General features: G+C 56.7%; 1 protein-coding gene across 2 annotated transcripts in view; it reads left to right on the forward strand.

Moving 5' to 3' along the window:
• TMEM255B (transmembrane protein 255B) overlaps positions 1–22,058 on the forward strand; it is a 32,527-nt gene continuing 10,469 nt past the window's right edge. Inside the window, exons 1-5 of one of the 2 annotated variants that reach the window (XM_081214681.1) lie at positions 1–145; positions 6,401–6,540; positions 9,350–9,412; positions 16,507–16,596; positions 20,882–20,962. In XM_081214681.1, the coding sequence (XP_081070807.1) occupies positions 91–145; positions 6,401–6,540; positions 9,350–9,412; positions 16,507–16,596; positions 20,882–20,962 (429 nt within the window). In that variant the 5' untranslated portion in view covers positions 1–90. Of the gene's footprint in view, positions 146–4,810; positions 4,940–6,397; positions 6,541–9,349; positions 9,413–16,506; positions 16,597–20,881; positions 20,963–22,058 lie in introns of those variants that run through there. The other variant, XM_081214682.1, reaches the window with a different exon arrangement.

Here is a 22,058-nt window from a genome sequence, read left to right on the forward strand (position 1 = left end):
CGGGCATCTGGTCCTCGCGGCCACCGCGCCCCACGGTCGCTGTCGCAGCGGGAGAGCAAGCAGCCCCTCCCCCCCGGAGCAGCCCCCGGGATGCAGCCGCTCCCGCCGCCGGTGCCCGGGCCCTTGGCCCTGCTGGACACGACAGGTGAGCGCACAGGTGAGCCAGGCTCCGGTCTTCCGGCGCCCGAGCTCCGCCGGGGCCCCTGGGCGCGGGCACAGGCCCTCTCCCTCCGCTTTTTCCTGAGCGTCCAGACTTGGCGCCCGTCTCTCCCGGTCTCGTTCTCCGCTGTCCTTTACTACGAGCAATAGACGACGATCCGTATAAACCTTACAACGCACTCCTTTGCCATCTCTTCCACCCCATTTCAGGCTCCAAAAATTTCTAGGAAAAGGTCATTTCGTGGGGCCAGGTGGCTTCTTCCTGCTTGAAAGTGACCAAGGCCCTTAGGGCATTCTTCGCGCGGCTGTCCGCCTCATCCGCGCCCTCCCCAGGCTTCTCCCCCGTAAATTCACGGAATCTCGAATTCTCGTATTTCCCACCAAGCCCGATGCAGCTGAAGCCAGGCGGCGGGACACAGGAAGCCGGCGCCTTTGTCTCTCTACCGGGAAGTGGCCGGGAGGGGAGTAATGGGGGTGTTTTCCTGACGGGGAGGCCGGGAAGGCTTCAAGAAAAGAGAAGGTAGTTCCACGGCGAGGCGGGCTCTGACGGACGGGCGGAGGGGTGGTGAAGCCTCGGGGTTCGCCGCTGCTTCACAGGGGGTCCAGTGGAGAACGCAGGGGTTTACCACCCAGCCCTGTGTGCAGTGGCTTTGCAAAGTCTCTTAAAAAACCAGATTAGATTAGTGATGTTGCTTGATTTTTAAATGATAATCAAGGCATCCGGCTTCTTCCTAAAAGAAACAATTCTATACCCACCGCCCTGTAAAGCCAAATGCTCTGTGACAGACTGACCTACACGTGTACCATCCTCCTGGAAAACAATTACTTATTATAATGACAACTAGTTGTTATGACTAGTTATTAACTACTTACAATTATTACCATCATTATATTAGAATGACTTGATTTCAAAAATAGCATTTTTGACTTAGAATTTTCTTCTGAGGAGGAACTTTAAATTTAAAAAATACTGAGAGTTGGTTTTTTATTTAAAAATACTAAACTGGAGTGTAGCTGGGACAGGATTATGGGTATTTTCTACCTTACATGTCTGCACTCGTGCCCTGGGGGATGTGTTCTGTGTAAAAACAAAATAAAAGGGAAATTGTTGGCTGAGGGTACGTCCTTGTGCCTTTGTCTGTTTCCCTGGGACAGTTGCTTAGCCCCCACGGCTGCTGTCGAGATGACATGATTAAATGAGCTCATTCTTCTTTCTGGGAGGCCCGGCCCTCCTGGCAAGGAGGGGGTGACGAGGTGACTGCCCCCACCCTGGTCTTTGTGACGCCCCCTTCCTGGCTCCACTAAGTGGAGAAGGTGCGGAGGGGGGCAGCCCCTGTGTCTGCTCCATCCTTGCACCTGGTCGTGGAGCCACAGAGGCTGGGAGGAGGCTGGGAGGGGGAGGCTGGGAGGGGAGGCTGGGAGGAGGCTGGGAGGGGAGGCTGGGAGGAAGCTGGGAGGGGAGGCTGAGAGGGGAGGCTGGGAGGAGGCTGGGAGGGGAGGCTGGGAGGGGAGGCTGGGAGGAGGCTGAGAGGAGGCTGAGAGGGGAGGCTGGGAGGAGATTGGGACGAGGCTGTGAGGGGAGGCTGGAAGGAGGTTGGGAAGAGGCTGAGAGGAGGCTGGGAGGGGAGGCGGCAGGTGCAGGGAGCTGGCAGGGCTCCTGGGGAGCGACATTCTGCACAGGCTGGAGTCAGGAGAACAGTGAGCAGGCAGGTGAGACGCAGATTTGGCCTCAGCCCCACAGCCCCAGACGTGCCCCCTCCGCTCCCAGGTGGAGAGCACCGGGTAGGAGTAAGTGCTGCTTCACCTTAACGCTAACAGCACCCACGACCATATGTCCATTATGCACACAGATGCGCATCTGGAATTCTCACGGATGTTCTCTCACTGCATCCTATCACAGTGAAGAGGCAGGCAAGCATGGGGTTGTCATGCCCCCTCTTTGCAGATCAGGAAACCGAGGTTCCCTCATTCATTCAGCATGAGGAGATACAGGCTCGGGGACCGGCATCAAGCAAGATCTCCAGGGCCCCTGCTCTCAGGTCCTCCTTCTGCAGGGCTCAGAGCGGGGGGGGGGGGGCTGCACGCGATCACTCAGCAGGTCTGGCAGCCCCACGACAGTTAGGGCAGCGTTTGTGTAAGTTGCCACCAGTGCTATAAGCCTAATAGTAGAGATTTTAACTAGGAGTCAGGGCACCGCCTTAAGGATGCTTCAGTTGTAACAACACACACAGTAAGACTCCTGCTAATGGGACAGGATGGCCGAGGGAACAATTCAGGGAATTCTGTTTTTTTCCTTCAAGGTGGATCCCCTTTTCTCCAAAACTTGACCTAAAAACGCATATGTCTTACGGCAATTAGAAAGATACCCTACCTTCTTTTCTCGAGGTTATTTCTCGTCTTATTTTTTATGCAAAGCCCTCTATTTATAAAGACTGTTGAAGGTTGGGACTCTTCTCTTTGTCATCCCTGTTGTACCTGGAATCAAAATATTCCAGTTTATGTCATTGGGATGAGGTCACTCAGAAGAAGCATTCCTTTCCCACCTGCCTGTCTCTCCAGACCTCATGGTAAACTCGGAACTCGCAATACGAATCCTGACAAGGAGGACAGCTTGCATCTTGTGATTTTTGTCATGTAGAAGTTTCAGAGGGAAAGTCATACTAGGGAAAGCCTGGTGAAATGGTGAAGTTATACTGAAAATGGCTCCTAGGAAGCTTTACACGGTCCCGAAGGAGATGTTTGACGTAACCTGTCAGAATGTCACTAACGGACTTGACAAGGTCCCAGCAAAACCATTTGCCTGGTGGAGCCCCTCAGGTCCCTGCTCATCACGCGACTGCCCTAAAGGGACAAATCAAAGCGGAGCCAAGAACCTTCAGAACCAGAATATCGCCACAGGGGGTCTGCCAGACGGGCCCACAGGAGCTAAGAGACAAAGCCCAGCGGCTGGAACTGTGGTTTGAAGCGGGTGCTGAGACATCAGTTAATTATTTTGAGCATAAATAGATGTGTAATGCATTAAATTAGGGAAAATAGCAAAAAGTCCTTTGAGGAGGAGGGCATTCGATAATTTTCTCAAATACTTAGTCCCAGAAAATTTACTTTCAAGAGCCTTCTTGCTCTTTTTAAAATTTATTTATTTATTTTTGGCTGTGTTGGGTCTTCATTTCTATACGAGGGCTTTCTCTAGTTGTGGCAAGCGGGGGCCACTCTTCATTGCGGTGCGCGGGCCTCTCACTATCGTGGCCTCTCCTGTTGCGGAGCACAGGCTCCAGACATGCAGGCTCAGTAGCTGTGGCTCACGGGCTCAGTTGTTCCGCAGCATGTGGGATCCTCCCAGAGCAGGGCTCGAACCCGCGTCCCCTGCATTAGCAGGCAGACTCTCAACCACTGTGCCACCAGGGAAACCCCTGCCTTCTTGCTCTTAAAAGACATTTTACAATGGAGATAGGGACGGAACCTCAGGAAGAACAGTTGAGGAGAGCCGCTGATAAGGAGGCGATGCTGCTCTGGGTCCATCCGCAGGGGCTTGGGGACTGGCAGGGCGGGCGGCACACGGGAGAGGTGACCCTGAGGGGCGGGTGGGCGGGGCGGAGTCTGGAATGCCACCCCCTACGACTGCTGGACGACCCTGGCGTGAGTGTCTCATCAACTTCCATGGTAACAGCTTCACTAACTTCCAAAACATAGAAGAGGGTGTGTTTTCAACGTTTGTGTCCATTGTTTTCCAATGTACCTGCCTTTCTAAAGTTAATCACCCAGAGCAGAATGTCGCCCGAGGGGAGCCTTCTTTTTTCCTCTCACGCACTCATTTTCAAAGTGGCTTTGCCATTTCTGTCCCGTTTCCCTACAGACACCCCAGATCAGCTGTAACTGCTGATCTTTCTGACTCTGGGGCAAACCAACTTGTACTTGTATCCTCGGTTTCAGGCTCTAAATACATGCAAGGAAAATAAGTGTTTGCTGTCTGCATGCACACGACTTTGCAAGTAAGAGGCCATGAATAATAGCGAACAAGAGAAAAGCCCACCAAAGGGACCCCAGGGCTGCTGGGTCCCAAAGGCGTAAATCGTCTCCTAGCACCTGTGGCTGTGCTTCTGTAGACACTCCTATAAATGGTTCACCCTCAACAGTTCTTATATATTTGCAGTAAAAACTACGAGAAAACAGCAATGAAAGGGCACGTGAAGGGAGGTGAGGGCCTCGCAGGAAATGAAGTGACCTTCCTGAGAGCTTAGCCCTCGCCAGGCCAGTGGGTAGAAGCGGCGTTGCCGGGCTGGCCAAGTGATTCTGAGTGAGCACGTTGACTCAGAGTTGTGTGTAATTTATTTCTGAGTGCGTGACAATCCCTTTCTTGGGTGGCGTGACCTTGACCTGCCGTTAAACTTTGCTGACGAGACTATGGACGGGCGTGTAAATCTTCAAGGGCACAGTCTGGGCGGGGGGCCTGGGGTCATCTGAGACAGGGGTTGAGGTCAACTGAGCAGCTGCTTCCGCACCAAACACACACACACACACACACGTCAATGTAAAAAACTTTGTTGTGGGAAGAAGCACCACGGTTTTCTTTCATCCTGTTTTGTTTTGGGGTCACAGGGATGAAGATGGTTAACCTTCCAACAAACGAAACACACCAGCATGGCTGTGTTCAGTGTGGAGTCTCGTCCTGCCCTCTGCCTGGCCTGTGTCTCTGCCTCCGTTGTGCGGTTGCTGATGACTACATAGGAACAGGCATATCTGAGATCGAAGAGCTGTCATAATTATTACAATTACAGTTCTTGTAAGTGAGGCTTCCTTGCCTTCCCTGAGACACACGAGAGGAAGAACGGTTCACACGAAATCCAGAAGTCAAGGCTTGAGGGAGGAAGGTGCCAGTGATGGAAGGTTTCCTTTCTTGCTTTCTTGAGTTCTGTGACAGTTAAAATTAGGTTTGGCTACAGATACCAGTACCTCCACAATAGTGGTTTCTAGTCTGGAGATTCCATTCTGTTCCCTAATCAAAGTGTGGAGGTGGACGTCCCAGGGCTGTCTTTCTGCTCCGCCTCTGTGTGAGCGACTTCTAGTGTCAAGGTTCCCTCATGGTGCAAAGTGGCTGCAGGGGCTCCACCTTGATGTTCACATTCCAGGCAGCGGGAAGGATGAAGGGGAGAAAGGCAAAGGGACTGGCTCCTTTAAGAGATTTCCTGTAGGTCCCACCCAACATTCCCTGTTGAGATGGAGATTATTTGCTGAGAACACAATCACCCAGCTGGAGCAGAGGCTGGAAAATGCCACCTTTCAGCTGGCGTGTTTCTGCATCCAATAACTGGGGCCTGTTGACAAGGGGAGAGGGTCATGGACGTGCAGGTGGGCAGCGGCGGGCTCTGCACAATTTTATACTTTCTTTCCACCCCCTCCCATTTGATCACCCGCGTGTTTGGCGCTGAGCCAGGTACAGGAGTGGAAGAACAGCAGGATGCCGGCCCTCCGGGGAACGGCTCGGTGTGGACACGGCGGCACAAGTGCACCCACGGAGCGGCGTGGACGTGCTGGCCATCCCAGAGGGAAGCGTGCCACCTCTCTGTGTGGGACCTGCTCGACCTGGCCCAGGGCAGGATGCAGAGGTCCTCTGTGCAGTCGTGGAGTAGGGCAGGGCCCCGGGTCACGGACTTGGCAAGGCCCAGGGGTGCTTGGTAATGCAGGTAAAGTGCTCAGTAAGACCAGGCGCGGAGCAGGTGCTCCATAAGCGGCCGGCGTGGCTGCTGCCGTGTGGGGTGAAGCCAGGGCGGAGGCCGTCGGGGGACTTGGAACCTGGGGAGGGCTCAGCCAGCCCCTGATATTTACGGAGAACCTGCTATGCGCAGGCACTGTCTCAGGTGGCAGGGACGCAGCCCACCCTCACGGGGCTCGTCGTCCGGACGTGTGGGTGGTGACGGTGCCTGGAAACCCCTGGGTGCGGTGGGAGCCGCAGGGGAGGGCGGCCGTGCAGGGGTACCGGCGGGGTCTGGGTGCCCTGTAGGAGGTGACGGTGAGTCCTCAGGGCGGGCGGAGGGGTGGCGAGGGGTCCCGCTCTGAGGACGGCGATGGGCGGGGAAGAAGCAGGCGGTGGTGGTCCCTGGGGAGTGCATCCCAGGCTCCTGCCAGCGACCAGCGGGGCTACAGCAAACAGCCAGGCTGACCCGGGATGCGCTCGAGGTCCTGGGGCCCCCCTCCCCAAGCCCAGCCCCTTACCAGCTGGCTCCTTGTTTGTCCTCCCCAGAAGGGTTTGCGAGAAGAAAGAAGACTTCCCTGTGGTTTGTGGGGTCTCTGCTGGTGGTGTCCACCTCCATCCTGACCGTCGGCCTGGCTGCCACCACCAGGACGGAGAATGTGACCATGGGCGGCTACTACCCCGGGATCATTGTGAGTGGCGCGGTTCCTGGGGTCTGCCGGTCGGGGGGCCTGGGGGCCGCGGGGACACAGATGTCCGTGTGCTGCTGACACTCTCCACCCTAGTCCCCCGAGGTGGAGGTTTAGGGCGATTATCCTGCATGCTCAGGTGGCCCAGTGGGGCACAGGGTCCTGAGAGGTTGGGGGGGGGGAAGGAGAGGGGTTGGAGCCAAGAGGCGCAACAGGCCCTGGCCCAGAGTCTCCCCAGAGTGCCTGGGGAGAACCAGCCCTGTGACACCTGGATTTTAGCCCCATGAGACCAAGCTGAGCAAACCACCCCTTGGAAACTGGACTCAGAGCTTTAAAAGATGCCACGAAATCTGGATAGAAGGTGCATTCGTGGGACCGCATGGGATCAGCAGGAAAACGAGCTGACGTGGTCCTCACTTCCGCTTCTGGGCAATAACCCCACGAGGTAAACCCACAGCCCAGCCAGACCTGGCAACAGCCGCCCCCAAATCCATAATCATCCAGACTTCTGAACTGTGGAATTATGTCCATTTGTGGGCAGTAAAATTTGCTCCAAGCATCTGCATCGCACTCAGGGAGCGTCTGTGAAATTGCTTTTTATCGGATATGATGCCCTGCAAATGTGCCAGAGCCCTGAGGGGCTGTGTCACAAAGTGCTGAACCAAGACTTTAAAAAATGAAGCTTATTGAATCTCATTACTCTCACTAGAGGTATCGTCCAGATTAGGCCTGATGTTGAGAACATTTTTAGCAAGGATGAAAATATTTTAAAATATTTTACAAATATCATTCATTTTCTCTTTATATTTTTCTTTTTGTGTGTGTGAGGTACGTGGCCTCTCACTGCTGTGGCCTCTCCCGTTGCAGAGCACAGGCTCCGGACGCGCAGGCTCAGCGGCCATGGCTCATGGGCCCAGCCGCTCCGCGGCATGTGGGATCTTCCCAGACCGGGGCACGAACCCGTGTCCCCTGCATCAGCAGGCGGACTCCCAACCACTGCGCCACCAGGGAAGCCCTATTTTCTTTGTTTTTATGTTTTATCTGTGCTTTATAAATCTACATTATCTTCCTGTGTATACTTTCTGAGTAAACCTACATAAATAGTGTCTGTGCAGATAGTTTTCTCAGTGAACTCTTGTGAGACTCTGCTTCCCGGCCTGTGTCCTGGACAGTAGGGGAGCCGGGGATGTGGAGGCCAGTGGCTGTGAGCACGCATCCCCCCAGGTGACCTGCAGAGCAGGTCAGTCTTGAGTAGGATTTTGCAGTGTTCTCTACGCGTCACTGGTTCAGGAGTTCACCTGGAGGTCACCTTCAGAGCATCCTGGGTGTGCTCAGAGCCTCGCTCTGCAGAGAACCTGACTCCTGGGTGAGAACCAGAGTGAAATTGGCTTCAGCTCAACCGTTCTGAAAGCAAACAGTGGACATAACAGATGAGGTTTGCTCAAAGAAAATGTGGATAAGAGTCACTTCTGTGGACACACGGCATCCGACCTTGAGACTTACAGCAAGGGCGGGTCTCAGGAAGACACTGGGTGAGAAGATGCAAACACCTCAACATTTTGGAAAGAGGAATTTTTTCAAATCCAAAAAAATGCAACTTAGCGAAACTTAATAGATATATTTTAATACATTTATGTTGGAGTGGGATTGTGATATTTTGAAGAAAATGCTCATCTTCCCTCACTCCTTGAGAATTCTTAAATTATTGGTGAAAACCACATCTGTGCATTCACGTCCATCTCTGTCGATATAATACTTGTAGGTAAAGACATCCTTGGACATAAATAGGTCTCATTTTTAGTGCATTACATCTGGCACCATGGTTAGAGATGCCACAGCTGCGTGGGCCAGTCGCTCGGCTGTCCCCAGGCTGCTGCCCCTGCTTCGCGTGGTCACTCAGAATCTGACGGGCCGGGCAGAGCCGCGGGTCACCCACTGGGCGGGCTCCCGTGCGGGGTCTTGGGGCAGCCCTGTGCCTCTGAGAGGGGCTTGTCACCGGCTGCTTTGAGCGGTGCCTCCCCTGGCGTTGCTGGAACTCTGTTCTTCAGGCTGAGGGGAAGCTTAGGAGTTCTTCCCAGGTGGGTGGGTGGGGGATGAGGCCACCAGCACCCCGGGGCACACTCGGGTGATGTAAGACGAGCACAGTCGTGGTGTTTCTTAGATGTCCCAGCGTCACCTGCACCCAGGCTGAGAGCTGAGGCCGAGGACTGGTTCTCAGGAGCCCCTGGGTGCCCTTCCTGCCTGGGCTGGAGCCCCCGTCCCACCTCTTCCTGCCCCAAGATTACCTGTCTGCCTGCTCACCTGAGTCAAAAGCTCATTTCTAAGGGGTGTCAGCCGTGTCCGTGTCTGAAACACCCTTGGTTCCAGCTTCCTATGATCCTCCCTGAGGGGTCAGCCGTCCTCCGACGATGGCCCAGGAGAAGCTCTCAGGCGGGCCTCTCCCTGACCACCAGGCGTGGAGGATGGGTCACCATGAGGAAGTTCTGCTGTCTGGGTGGGGGGCACGTGACACTCTTTTCCCGAAATCGAGAGTTAAACTGACGTAGGAGTTAAAACATTTGAACACAGAAGATGAGACAGGTCTGTTTCAGCAGCTTCTATTCCGATCACTGGCTTTGATGGATCCCGAGAAGCCCACCCCAACGGGCATGAACCTACCTGCCACTTAGTGCTTCGGGCTCTGTGAGTGGGGGATGGCTGGCCTTGCTTTTTGATAGGATGTCCTGAGGTGGGTGGTCACTGTTCCCTGTCGGCATTAGGCTGCCAGGCGTGTAACCTGAGCGCTTTCTCCCTTGTTTTCCTTTGGTGTCAGCTGGGCTTCGGATCTTTCTTAGGAATTATTGGCATCAACCTGGTGGAGAATAGAAAGCAAATGGTAAGAATGTGCATTGTTTCTTTCAAATGGGGTTCGTGGGGCTGTACGCGGTGGCGGGGGGGAGTGCTGCCCCTATAGCTGTGGGTGTTCCTGGGAAAGCCCCTGCCCCAATCCAGCACCCCCAGGGTCAGTGCCTAGCTTCCCAGGCTGTGGACGGTACACCCCAGGACTCAGGGTTGAGTGGGTGCCATTCACATCTTAGGCTAAGTGAGCATTGCCCCTGGGATTGTAGGGTACATTCTACAACCTCATGTGGTGTCTTAGCAGCTAAGGTTGGGCCACGGGAAGAAAAGTTTAGGGGATGGGGTGGGTTGGGAAAGTTGACAATTAGTTTAAATCATGGTGTATAAGGTTCAGGCAAAAACACGCGTGTATGATCATCTGTCCTTGAGTCAGGAGCCTGGCATCTCCTCCTACGTCTGGGGTGTGACGACGGCTCTCCCAGACTGAGAGAGAAGGGGTCAGTGGAAAACCAGGAGAACCGTGGTTCAGAGGTCTTTGCAGAGGGAATGTCTACAACTGTTTGTCTGTGGGACGTATGAGGGCCAACCTTGATCAGTCAGGTTACAAACCTGACTTTTCGTTGATCATTTCAATTTGGAATCTGTCTTGTTGATGCAGTGCTTTGGGGAAGAGAGCTATAAGAATAGTTAATTCTTAGTTAATTCACAATAATGAACTTTGCCAAATCATTGTGCCGCCAGTGCTGACCTCTGAGAGGGTTCAGGGGGATGCGGTTGGACCGCATGCTGGTTCTGTCTCATCTCCAAGTCATCGTATCAGCCTGTGCTGGTGTTTCGCCTCTACCTGCACCGGCCATCATCCTGACGTATCACCAGGATCACAGTGGCTGCCCTGGGCTTTCACGGGTGTGTGAAGATGTGGACGCGGTGGAGACTTGCACACAGCTGGCGGGAATGTAAAATGATGCAGCCACTTTGAAGAACAGTCTGGCAGCTCCTCAAAATGTTACACGTAGACCTACCATGAGTCAAGTGTGTGCTATCGTCTGTTTCTACTCTGGCCATTCTGTTGGGTGTGAAGTGGGGTCTCATCGTGGATTTGTATTTCCTTGATGACTAATGATGTTGAGCTTCTTTACGTGTGCTGATTGGCTTTTTATATATCTGTTTCTGGTTGTTATTGAGAAACATGTATTCAAGTCCTTTGCCCATTTTTATTTTTATTTTTATTTTTCTTCTTATTTTTTGCGGTACGCGGGCCTCTCCCTGCTGTGGCCCCTCCCGTTGCAGAGCACAGGCTCCGGACGCGCAGGCTCAGCGGCCATGGCTCACGGGCCCAGCCGCTCCGCGGCATGTGGGATCTTCCCGGGCCGGGGCATGAACCCGTGTCCCCTGAATCGGCAGGCGGACTCTCAACCACTGTGCCACCAGGGAAGCCCTTGCTTTCTCTTTATTTTAATTTTTTGCAAGAGAAAAAATCTAAATATATGCAGAAGTGGACAGAATAGTATAACAAACCCTCTGTATCCATCTCCCAACTTCATCCATTGTCGACTCATGACCGACCTTGAGTGGTATTTTGAAGCAAGTCCCAGACATGGTATAATTTTGCCTGTAAACATTTTACTCTCCTCAAGCTAAGGGGTGGAATCTAATCATTACAAATGGCTCCTCCACGATCTCTGCCCGTTACGGCATTAGTCTCCAGTGATGTCCAAAGAATGCCCTCAATGGAGTCAGCTTTTGTTTGTTTGTTTTTTTGTTTTGTTTTGTTTTGTTTTTTTTGTTTTTTGCGGTACGCGGGCTTCTCACTGCCGTGGCCTCTCCCGTTGCAGAGCACAGGCTCCGGACGCGCAGGCTCAGTGGCCATGGCTCACGGGCCCAGCCGCTCCGCGGCATGTGGGATCTTCCCAGACCGGGGCACGAACCCGTGTCCCCTGCATCAGCAGGCGGACTCTCAACCACTGCGCCACCAGGGAAGCCCTGGAGTCAGCTTTTGATATTTTCCCATTGACGAATGAGTTCTCGCTTTCTCCTTGCCCAGACATCAGAGTCCCTGATTTCACCAATAGCTCTGCAGTCCAGCTTGGTCCCCACGGCCGGGGATGGAGAAGTTAAGGGCTTAAAGCAGCTTGTTAACTGCCGCCTCCGCCCACCCCCAGCCATATGTACGTGCATGCACACACAGACACACGCACACACAAGAGACACATACACGGACACACACACAGACACACACACACAGAGACACACACAGACACACATATACACACACAGACACGCACACAGACGCATACACTGGAATCTTCCTGGAACATAGTTTAAAACCCCCTGAACTAGAAGGACTGATGGGATGTCACTTAGCGGTAGAAGCGCGTTTCCCACAGAGGATTAGGGTACCGGCCTCCGTCTGTTGGGCTTCTGTTCCTTCGAGTGTTGTGCTAGAGGGTCCTGGCTGTGCCCTCCGGCACCCCCTGCTCTGGGTCTTGACATCACGGGAGTCTCCTCGGCCGTTCACCTTCCTGTGCAGAAGCCAAGCTGGTCTCTGCCCCGCCCAGGACTGAGCTGGGTGGGGCTGAGACAGCAAGACCTCGAGGGCTGGGCAGGCAGACATTGGGGTGCTGGGGGATCCGAGGGCCATCGGGGAGGAAGCCTGTGAGGTCCACGGTGACCCACGTGGAGGCTGTGCAGGGGGGACTGGGCTTTCCCCGTGAGGGCCCACTAGTGACGGGGTTCCTGGCAGGCAGGGGTGGGAGGGTGGTGGCCAGGTTCACACGCTGTCCCACCTCCAACCCCGTGCTCCACCAAAGGGCCTGCACACCGTCCAGTTCTTTCTTCACCAAATGCTTCCTGGAACAGCTGCACGATGCTGAGCTGGGGGCTGGGGCTGGGCGGTGGGGGAGGCCCTGAACTCATGGGGCTTCGACCTGTACATGCAGCTGGGGGGCCCTTGGGGCGGACAGGGGAGAGGCAGTGAAGGCAGAGAAGGGCTGGAAGGCCTCTTCCCAGGCCGGGGCAGGAAGGTGGACGCTGTCGGCAGATAAGGCCGGGCACCAAACAAGGCACGTCAATTGTGTTAACAGTTTCAAAGAACCAACCTGTGGTTGCCTCGATTCTCTTTGCTGCTTTTCTGTTCTCTGTTTCTTTTATCTCTGCTTAAGCCTCTCCTGGTGCCTTTGCTTCTACTGGTTCTGGGTTAAGTTTGCTCTTCTCTTCTAGTTCTCTAAGGTGTTACCGCCTTCTCCTCGGTGTGTGTGTCCACAGTTCTCACTTTCCCTGGTCCTGGCTCAGCCGCGTGGCCTCTTGCCTGGACCCTGTGGTCAGGGCTAATTGCTCCTGTCTCTCTCCACTTTCTTCCGTCCCTCTGGCTCCAGGCAGCCTCCTTCTTATCACACCCTTATCTGTTTGGTGTTTGTCTTTGAAAATCACTTTCCCCTGTTGGAATGTAGTAAACTCTGGGGGCCCAGCGGAGATCTGAAGATGACCTTCCCCCAGAAGAGACCCTGACAGGACAAGGAGACACAGTCCCAACCCTAATCTAGCGCCTTCCTTAGTTGCTAGAGTCACAGACAGACCTTGTCTGCAACATCTGTCGGGTCTGGCAGCCCTCGTATTAGAGAGCGGCCTTCGGGGCGTGGGCGGGTCCTTGCGCGAACGTTGCTAAACCACTAGGCTGCTTGAGGGGCAGCAAGGCCTGGAAAGGACGTGGCGGCTGTGACCGAAACCAGGACGTGCAGGCCTTGGCCGAGAGGCAGCGGCTCGTCCTGGCCCGTTTCCTATCTCCAGCCCGAAGCGTCGGAGGAGAGAACTTCCAGTGTCTTTCCCAGCACTGTCAGCTGGACCCTGGTGGTCCCCGGGCAATATCGCGTGTGTGGTCACCCCAGGGCCGAGTTTACCACATGTGAGGTCGTGACTTTGACTTTTTCCAGGGCAGCGGGAGGACGGGCAACCAAGCAGAGTCAGCGGAAGGTTGACGAGGACGTTCAGGTCATGGGGACGTGTGCAAACCGGGTCAGAACACGTTTACACACCCAGCCGCGGGCAGCCCTGCGTGCTAGGAGACACTTCGGAAGTTGTGTGCTTTCTGTGGAGACCTGGATGAAATCTGGTGGAGGTGTGATGTGAGGGTCTCTCGGCCGAGACTGTGGCTGAGCCACAGTTGGGTCGGAGCCGGCCACTGGCCAGCGTGGAGCAGGGCGTCCTCTGAGGCACTGAGTTGGTGCGTGGAAGATTCACCAGGGCAGCGGGTCCGACGATGGCTTTGCTCACCCGCTGGTGGTGAGAGAAGCAACAGGGCCTCAGGGGCCACTTCTGGGAGTGTCTCAGGCGACTGCAGTGCTTACTGGACTTCCTGAACCAGCACCCGTGCTGGAGCACACGGGGCTGGGCAGACACCCACTTCTGACAAGATCCCGGGGACCAGGCTAGCCGCAGACCCACTGGTCCTAGGAGAGCCGTTGCTGGGGACAGCTCCACTCCTTAGGGACACTGGCAGCGGCCCTGAGGGAGGTGGGGAGGGGGAATGGTGCCATCCCAGGGGTGTCAGGCCGCAGGCTGCGTGGCTGTCTGCAGGAGCAGGTATCCCGGACCGAGTGCACGGCTGGACCCGGTGCCAGCCCGGCATCTGGGACAAAGCAGGTGCTGGGGGAGTAGTTTGTCTCTCCCGTTGCTTTTGTGCCTGAAAGTCGTCCTCCCTTGCTGAGGTCACAACTACTGGGGGGTCTGGGAGGGGCCGGGGCTGCGTCTGAACTTGACTGTAGCTGTGGCCTCTCCGTAAGGGTTGGGTGGGAATTCCAGGTCAGAACCGGGGCTTTCCCTCCCTACGCGGCTGGGGCGTCAGGATGAAAAGGGTGCCGTGTGCTGAAGGACCCGGGGTTCCAAAGCGATGCTGTTCAGGTCGCGTCTCTGTGTTGGGCCCCTCTGGCCGGAAGGAACCGTGTCCTTCCCGTCGGGCTACGGCATCCAGGGGCCTTGTGGTGAGGCACAGGAGCTGCCCTGCTCTCCGGCCGATGCTAAGACGAGACGGGGCGGCCTCGCGCTCCAGCCTCGACGAAGCATGAACCGTGGGCTGAGCGTCTCTGTGCGAAGGGCGCGAGCCCGGGGGCGGCTGGAAGGTCCGGGGAGGAAGCGGGGAGGACGCGGCGGCCAGAGCAGACGCAGGCCGTTCATTCGCTGGAGACGCGGGCCCGCCTGGCTCCCCGGGACAGCGGAAAAGTGCCTTCCGAGTCTCTTATGTGTTTTCATGTAGTTTGTCACAAGGCAGTACAAGCCTGGGAAGGCTCGGTTCGGTGTGGTTTCTGCAGTGATTTTTCCCAACACCCTTTAGCCAGCCGCGTTGCATTTATGTGCAGTAACTTCACGGGAAGGGACCACGCGGTCTTCCTCCCCTGAAATGAGGGAGGCTCTGCCCCTGGCCTCCCTGCTTGGCATCGAGGCCCTGCTGGGGTGGGACCCCCCATCGTGTCTCAGGGCAGCTCCTGCCTCGTGGACCTAGAGCACCTGGGCGGAACGTGGGTCTGACCGGGGCTCCGCAGAGCCGCAAGGCGAGGTCGCTGCCACTGTTCAGAAGCAGGCACGGTTCTCTGCATGGCTGCCCACAGGGCGTCCCCAAGGTCCTTTTTGTTCAATTCTCCATTACTGTCAGAAGTGTCACATGGGGGGAAGGGCCAACGGCAGCAGCCAGGCTTGTCACACCTGCATCCACACAGCACCTGCAGGGCATGGATCCGACGCATGGAGAGGTCAGCCGCACGGCTCTTTCTCCGGATGGGGACACAGGACCAAAGGGATCAGCAGGGCAGAGACCCCCGCAAGGCTGGGCGACAGCTCTGACGTGCGGTGTCAGGGGACAGGTTTCACTTGGAAGCAACATGTGGGGCTGGGCCTCAGGCCTGTGGGCTGCGAGGAGGGAGCCCGGCCACCCTCCCCCTTGGGACAGCCTTGTGTGGCCCTCCCGCCCATTCTGTCCCTTGAGTAGCCACTGGGAGTCTCACGTCAAAACGGAAATCAAAGTTGCAGTCTGTCAAACCAGCCCACGTTTCATGCCAATCCCTGTGCTTTGTTGAAGAAACAAATCCCTCAGGCTGCTGAGGGTGGGAGGGCGAGGCAGGTCAGTAGCCCCGGAGCCTGACTCGGCCGCGGGGCAAGAGGCAACCAAGGACGCGGGTGGTGGGAGGCAGCTGCTGGCCGTGTTCTCCAAGTTGAAGGCAGACGGCCTGCACGCACGCATCGTGCTCTAGCTCGCAGCTTGTTGTTCACAAGGTCTGGGTTGGAAATCCCGGTTACTGTACACACCTTCTAGGACGGAGTAAATGCACTGACGCCATGGCTCGTGGCTGCCACGGGGGTCCTGCCGTGGTTGGCGGGGTGGACACTCGGTGTCGCCAGCGGCAGGACATACAGGAATTTTGGTGCCACTTTTGCTATCTGTTTGCTATCTGAAATTGTTCCCCGAGAGAGAGAAAAAAGTTTAAAGAAATGGCCAAACAGACGTAAGAACAGGTTCTCAGCCTTGATAATAACAGAGAAATGCACATGCAGTGACAGTGAGGCTTTCTGCCGTCAGATGGCAGAACCGAGGAACGAACAGCCAGCCCTGTCCTTTGGGCCCTCAGGGGGTGGGCGTCTGGCCGTGGGGTGCGGGAGCGAAACGCATGTCCCCTCAGATTCTGACGTGCAGAGACCCCCCACCTTGTCCTGTTGGCAAGCTTGGGTCCCTGTGTGTTCCAGGAGAGGGTCCTGCAGAAACACGTGTGTGTGAGCCCAGACTTTTATGTAGAATGTAGTTAGGGTCTTTGTAGCAGAGTCTGTCAAAGCAAGAAATTGCAAACCGTTTAAATACCCTGGGAGGCCCGCCGTTACCCACAAGGCCGTAGGTGGGGGCACAACTTCCCATCCACAAGCTCCTGCCTCCTGCTCTGTGAAGTAAACAAAGCAACCAGGATGGGCTTTGCTCAGTGGGATCGGGCCTGGGGCGCCGCCCCGGCCGTCGTGGAGGGTGTCTGGAGAGGCCATGGTGGGAAGTGAGGACCCTGCAGAGCAACCTCGGGGGTCGGGACAGGGGGCCTCGAGTGGGTGGGCGCTCGGGGAAGGTTTCTGACAAGACTGAGCCTCTCCTGTCTCTGCTTCCAGCTGGTGGCGGCCATCGTGTTCGTCAGCTTCGGCGTGGTGGCCGCCTTCTGCTGCGCCATCGTGGACGGCGTGTTTGCTGCGCGGCACATCGTGAGTTCTTCCCAGTCTCCCTCATTCTGTTCTCAGTTGCTCTGTGGGTTTAAGGAATCTTCAGAAGTTCAACTTCCTCTTGCAGGACTCAGCTCGGTGACCTTCACAGTCTGACAAACACAGATTGTGTTGGCCAATCGCAGTCTCTCCTCCTGCCCCTCCCCTCGTTTCCTCCAAAACTGACCCAACACGCAGCCCCTACCCCAGCCGTCACATCATTAGAACCAAAGTCCTCAACTTCCCAGCGACACTCCTCAGGACCCTCTTTAATCAATAAGATGAAAGATGTCCCAGGGCCAGTGCCCCACGACTTTCCAGGCTTTTCACTCAAATACATGCGTTGGGACCTCCTCACTGGACCCTGTGCCCATGAGGTCCCTCTGCCTCTGTCATCCTAACGGTGGGGAAGCCGGGGGAGGACAAGCCACGTCAGACACTCGTGCTTTGGAACCGTGGGGCGGTGGCCGGGACCTGCTCAGAAGGAAGGGCTGGGCACTGCTGCTCTGTCCACCTGGCGCCCCGTCCAGGCCGGGAAGGACCCGCCGGCATTTCTCTGCGGCCCCAACGGGTCGTGTGTGAGGTGGGAATGCGACACGAGCTCAGGGCTTTACGTGCACTCGTTCACGTCGATTAACACTGAACTCTCTTAGGTTATAAAAAGTGCCGGCCCTGGTGGGAATGTTAGGCTAAGCTTTACAGTCGCTATTCTTGGGACTATTCGGTCAGTTTGAAATTATTTCCAAATAAAAGGCTTACAGAGTGCTGGCCCTGGGAATCCTTACCGATTCCTCTCCAGGAGAGGTGAAGGGCCAAGGAAGGCGCAGTTTCACCCTCCCAGTCAGGTTTTACAACTAAAGAGGCAGGTACGCTTGATTCCCGCAGCCTCCCTGGAGCCTCAGGTGTGATTGAGCACCCCCTGTCCGGGGTGTAGGGTGTGGAGCTCCGTCCCCACGCCCCTGCGCTTTTCTTTCTTTATTCCTTAGATGGGTTTCCAGCTTCCTCTGGCTGCATGTGGCCAGTGTGCCCAGGATTGGCCGCCCCCCCACCCCAAGGCTGGGCCTCCCAATCAGGAACTTGGACGTGAATAGAGGGGCTGAGTTTCCAGGTTGAAAACACATAGCCTGAAGCTGCAGGGAGATGGCTGTGCTTGAACTATGGAGAATCAATTAAAAATGCCCTTTTCTGCAGCTTGTAACTGGCTATCGGCACTTCCCGAGATTACAGCTTTAAGATGCCAACAGCTGGGATAGAAAAATGTGTGGAGGGTGCCCCCAGGGCAGGCGAGCTGTGGACGTGTCGGGTGTGATGGGGTCCCGCAGGCTGGCACCCAGCAGGGCCCGGGAAGACTTCATGAGAATCCACGACGAACCCGACCCTCAGGGGCCTGTGAGCCCGTGCCCGCCGGCGTGTTGCCCTTCAGGTCGATTCCAGCCTCTGGGCTCAGTCTCTGTCTGGACCAGGCCCTCCTTTCTTCCTGTAACCAACTGACCCGAGGAGGATGAGGGCCCGCGTCTGGGAGGCAGCCTTAGGGAGCCCCGCCTTGCTGTGGGCAACAGAGGTGGGGTCTCAGCCATGTGGGCCGCTCTCTCGGGCCTCAGCACCCTCAGCCCTCCCTTCAAACGCACTGGCTTCCCGGGTGGAAGAGCCTCCCCGTCTTTCTGTAGGAGCGAGAATGGCCCTGCCTTGTTTCAGGGCTGCACAGGACGCCTGAAGTGGCACCCCTGCAGGTGAAGACTCACAGCCTGCAGGCACCTCCTTCCCAGCTCCAGAGCCAGGAGGCCCTCCCGTCAGGAGATCTGTCGGGAGTTAGCGCACCGGCTCACCCCCAGACGGAGGGGCCGCTGTGTCGCCCCCGTGCTTCTATTGAGCGGCTGCTCAGGGGCATCCACACCCGGCACAGCATCCTCTTGCCTCCAGGCCAGTCCTGTTCCTGCGTTTGTCCCTCAGCCGCTGACCAGGCCCTTCCTGTGCACCGGGGCCGCTGGCCTCTCTGGAAGGGCCAGGAACTCAAATGTTAGGCTGTGGCCGCGTGGCCTGTGTCACAGCTCTGCTGTCACGGCACAAAAGAGCCCCAGAAGACACGCAGGCAAATGTGCCGATAAGACTTTATTTACAAGACCAGGCAGGGGTCTGGGCTTGGCCCAAGGGCCGTGGTTCCCCAGCACTGCAGGAGACACACGGGATCCTCCCTGAGCTTTAATGACTGCAGTCTGATGACCAGTGTGCTGATTGCCTCGGCTTTTGTCGCTGTGGCACGGTGAAGAAACACCCGTGACGAGGCCTCCCTGAGCGAGGCGCCCGCGTCCTGAGCCACAGGGCACCCCGCTGGGCTCTATCCAGCCCCACAGGAGAGCAGAATTATCCCCGGAGGACAACTTCCTGTTTCATCACGAATTCAAAACCTAAGTTTGTGTGATTTCCCTAGGGCTAAAATAGGTTATAATTTTATTCAGCGCAAACTAATAAGAATTCTTTCACCCCGATCGAAGAGTAAAGATTAGACAGAAACTGAAAGCAAACCACTGGTGCCACTGTGTTAGGACCAGGATTCACTAAATGTCCAAGATTTGCACCAAGTCTTCATTGCTTTGGGTGGAATGTCCCCAGGTCCATACATCGGAGTCCTAACCCCCAACGCGATGGTGTCTGGAGGTGGGGCCTCTGGGAGGTGCTGAGGGTGAGCTGAGGTCACGAGGGATTCGTGTCCTGAGAGCAGGAGGAGGGCAGCGAGGCAGGAGGAGCACCCCCAGACCGGCCATGCGGCACCTTGATCCTGGACTCCGGCCTCCAGACTCGGAGAAGCGCCCTGCTGCTGTTTAAGCTGCCCCGTCCGTGGCGTCTGTTATGGCGGCCGGAGCAGATGGACCAGTGGTGACATGCTGTGGGCTCCCAGCCCTGCGGAGAGGGCGTGACGGTGACCTCTGGGCACCGGGAACCTGGACTCTTTTGGCCGGGGGTCCCTGTAGTGTCTGAAACGCGTGTCTGCCCGACTGCAGGCATGAGGAAGGATGGGGTGTGAACCTGAAGCTTGTCACCCGCATGTGGGGCACCCACACGAATCACGCCCGGGGGAGCAGACGCTGACACCAAGGCCGTGTGTGGACCGGGCCGGTGAAGAGACAGGAGGGGCGGAAGCTGGCACGGCACTGGCAGAGGGGCTGCCGCAGCGGAGCCAGCCCCGTCACGGGCCGGGCTGAGTGTGGCAGCCCCGCTGGCCTCCCCGGCGCCCCCGTCCCCGTGTCCCACAGCCCCTCCCAGCGCCCGCCACGCTCCACACGTATCTCCTACACCCTACGGAGACCCAGCTCCCTTCCCTCACTGCGGTGTCTCCCTAAAGGCCCGGCTGCTGCCTGGAGGAGGGGCTGCCGGACCGTCCTCTGTCGCTGGTAGTTTCATGCTTCCTTCTCAGGTCAGAAGCAGGAATGCTGTGAGAAATGTGACGGACAGAGTAACAACACTAAATACAGTTATCGGGACCCGGACTCATAACTTACGGATGAGGCAGCTTCATGGCATGTCACGTGTGCCCTTGCTGTTCACTACCATGCAGATGACAAGCATGCTGCAATTGTCAGTTTATTGGTCTCTCTCCTTCACTGATCCCCTAAGGGCAGGAACTTGTCTTACCCGGTGCCCTTATGGTTTGGCACCATGTGCCCTATGAATGTCGGGGACAGACTCATGGATGGATGGTTGGATCGGCACGTAGGTGAATGTACACTCCGGTGGCTGGTGAGTGGATGGGTGCATGGAGGGAGGGGGATGGATGGATGGATGAAAGGATGGACGGATGGATGCTTGGATGGATGGATGGATGGAGAGATGGATAGAAGGATGGATGCATAGATGAGTAAGTGATCAGGTGGATGACTGGCTGGTTGGATGGATGAATGGATTAGGCTGAAATCCACCTTGCTCCCTCCCTCGTGGGAAAATTGTTGTGCTTTGAGGAAAAGAGGCAGGAGCCAAGGGGTGTCCTTGTTGAGACTTGTACAGGAGCATGACCACCTCCCTCAGCTGCCCTGCGTTGACCGATGGGGAAGCTGTGTCCCCTGGCCGGTGGGACGGGGTGTCTGCTTCCCTGCTTCCTGGCTGCAGGAGCCCAGCTGCTCTGGGATGAGCCCTGGCATTTCCTGCTCTTTGTACTCCTCCTGGGAGGGGTTCGTTGGCCTTGGCCTCTCTCCTTTGGGCTCAGAGCCTGTGGCGACAGGTCTGAAATCACCTCCGGTCCCTCCTGATATGGGGGTGAAGCGGTCCCATTCCATCTGTGCTTCTTGGTCTCTAGGAGCCCAGGCCCCTCACCGCAGGAAGGTGCCAGTTTTACTCCAGTGGGGTCGGCTACCTGCACGACGTCTACCAGACGGAGGTAAGTGCCAGCGCTGGTCCTACTTGTTAACCTGTGTCCCTGGTCCAGATCTGACTGTTCTGGCCCCAGCACGCCCTCACGTCGTCCTCACCCGCACCTGGTGAGGTGCTTCACTCCGGGGTCACAGCTGCCGACTGCCTTTGATGTGGCCCCGAATCCACCAGTCCAGTCTGTGCGGTCCAGTCTGTGGGGCTTTTACGATGAGCTTTCTATTGACGTTAATTAGTGCACTAAAATCTAGGATGCTACGTTTACACTGGCCCCAAACTCGCCGGCTGTCCCTGGGCCGAGGATGTCTGCAGGGTGATGTCACTTCTCTTTCTGAGAGTGGCCGGCGTCTCCTCGTGGACCATCCCAGGTGGCTGCGTGGCTCCCTCTGTCCTGGCGTCTCACTCAGCTCTGTGTAGATTGATCGATTTAACTAAACGTGGCCTCTGACACTGCGCACAAATGTCAGGAAGGAGGGGCGCGGGGCGGGCAGCGGGGAGAATGCGGGGAGCAGACGCCGTGGCTGAGGCCACGTGGCTGGCGGCGGGGGCGAAGGGGCCTCTGCAACTGCCCCTCAACAGGGGGCGGCACACCTCGTCTCCGAAGGCCCGGCCTGTGCTCCTGGTCTTTCTCCCGGCCGGATGGAGCCCTGGGGACTCGTCCTGTTCAGTGGGGGTCACCGGGCCCTCCAGGCCCTTCCCACGTGCCCCTTGCCCCACCCCCAGGCCCTCGTGCTGCTCTGTCCTTCCTTCTTGCTCATCCCAGTGTGTTCCGTGCGGTACTGGGGTCACAGAGGTGACACCTCCCAGGAGGGGGCACCTAGGGTCAGGGTCAGGGTTAGGTCTCGCGACCTCTAGCTCGCCGTCCTGTGGCTCTGACCTTCCCATGTGCTGGTTGCCAGGCTCAGAGCCCGGCATTGCCCTGACTGCTCCCCTGCCCCGCTCCGTGTCCTCCAGTCCTCACCTGTCAGGCCGTCCGCCCAGCCCCCTTCCAGGCCTGAGTCACATGGGCTCCCTTTCATGGCTCCCAGCAGCCTGTCTCTGGTCTCCGCCCCGTCGGGACTGTTTTCCCAGATAAATCTTTCTAGGACCCCTGCTCAAGGCCTCCC

This window comes from Mesoplodon bidens, assembly GCF_964165515.1.
Source record: "Mesoplodon bidens genome assembly, chromosome: 17".
Taxonomy (NCBI): Eukaryota; Metazoa; Chordata; class Mammalia; order Artiodactyla; family Ziphiidae; genus Mesoplodon; species Mesoplodon bidens.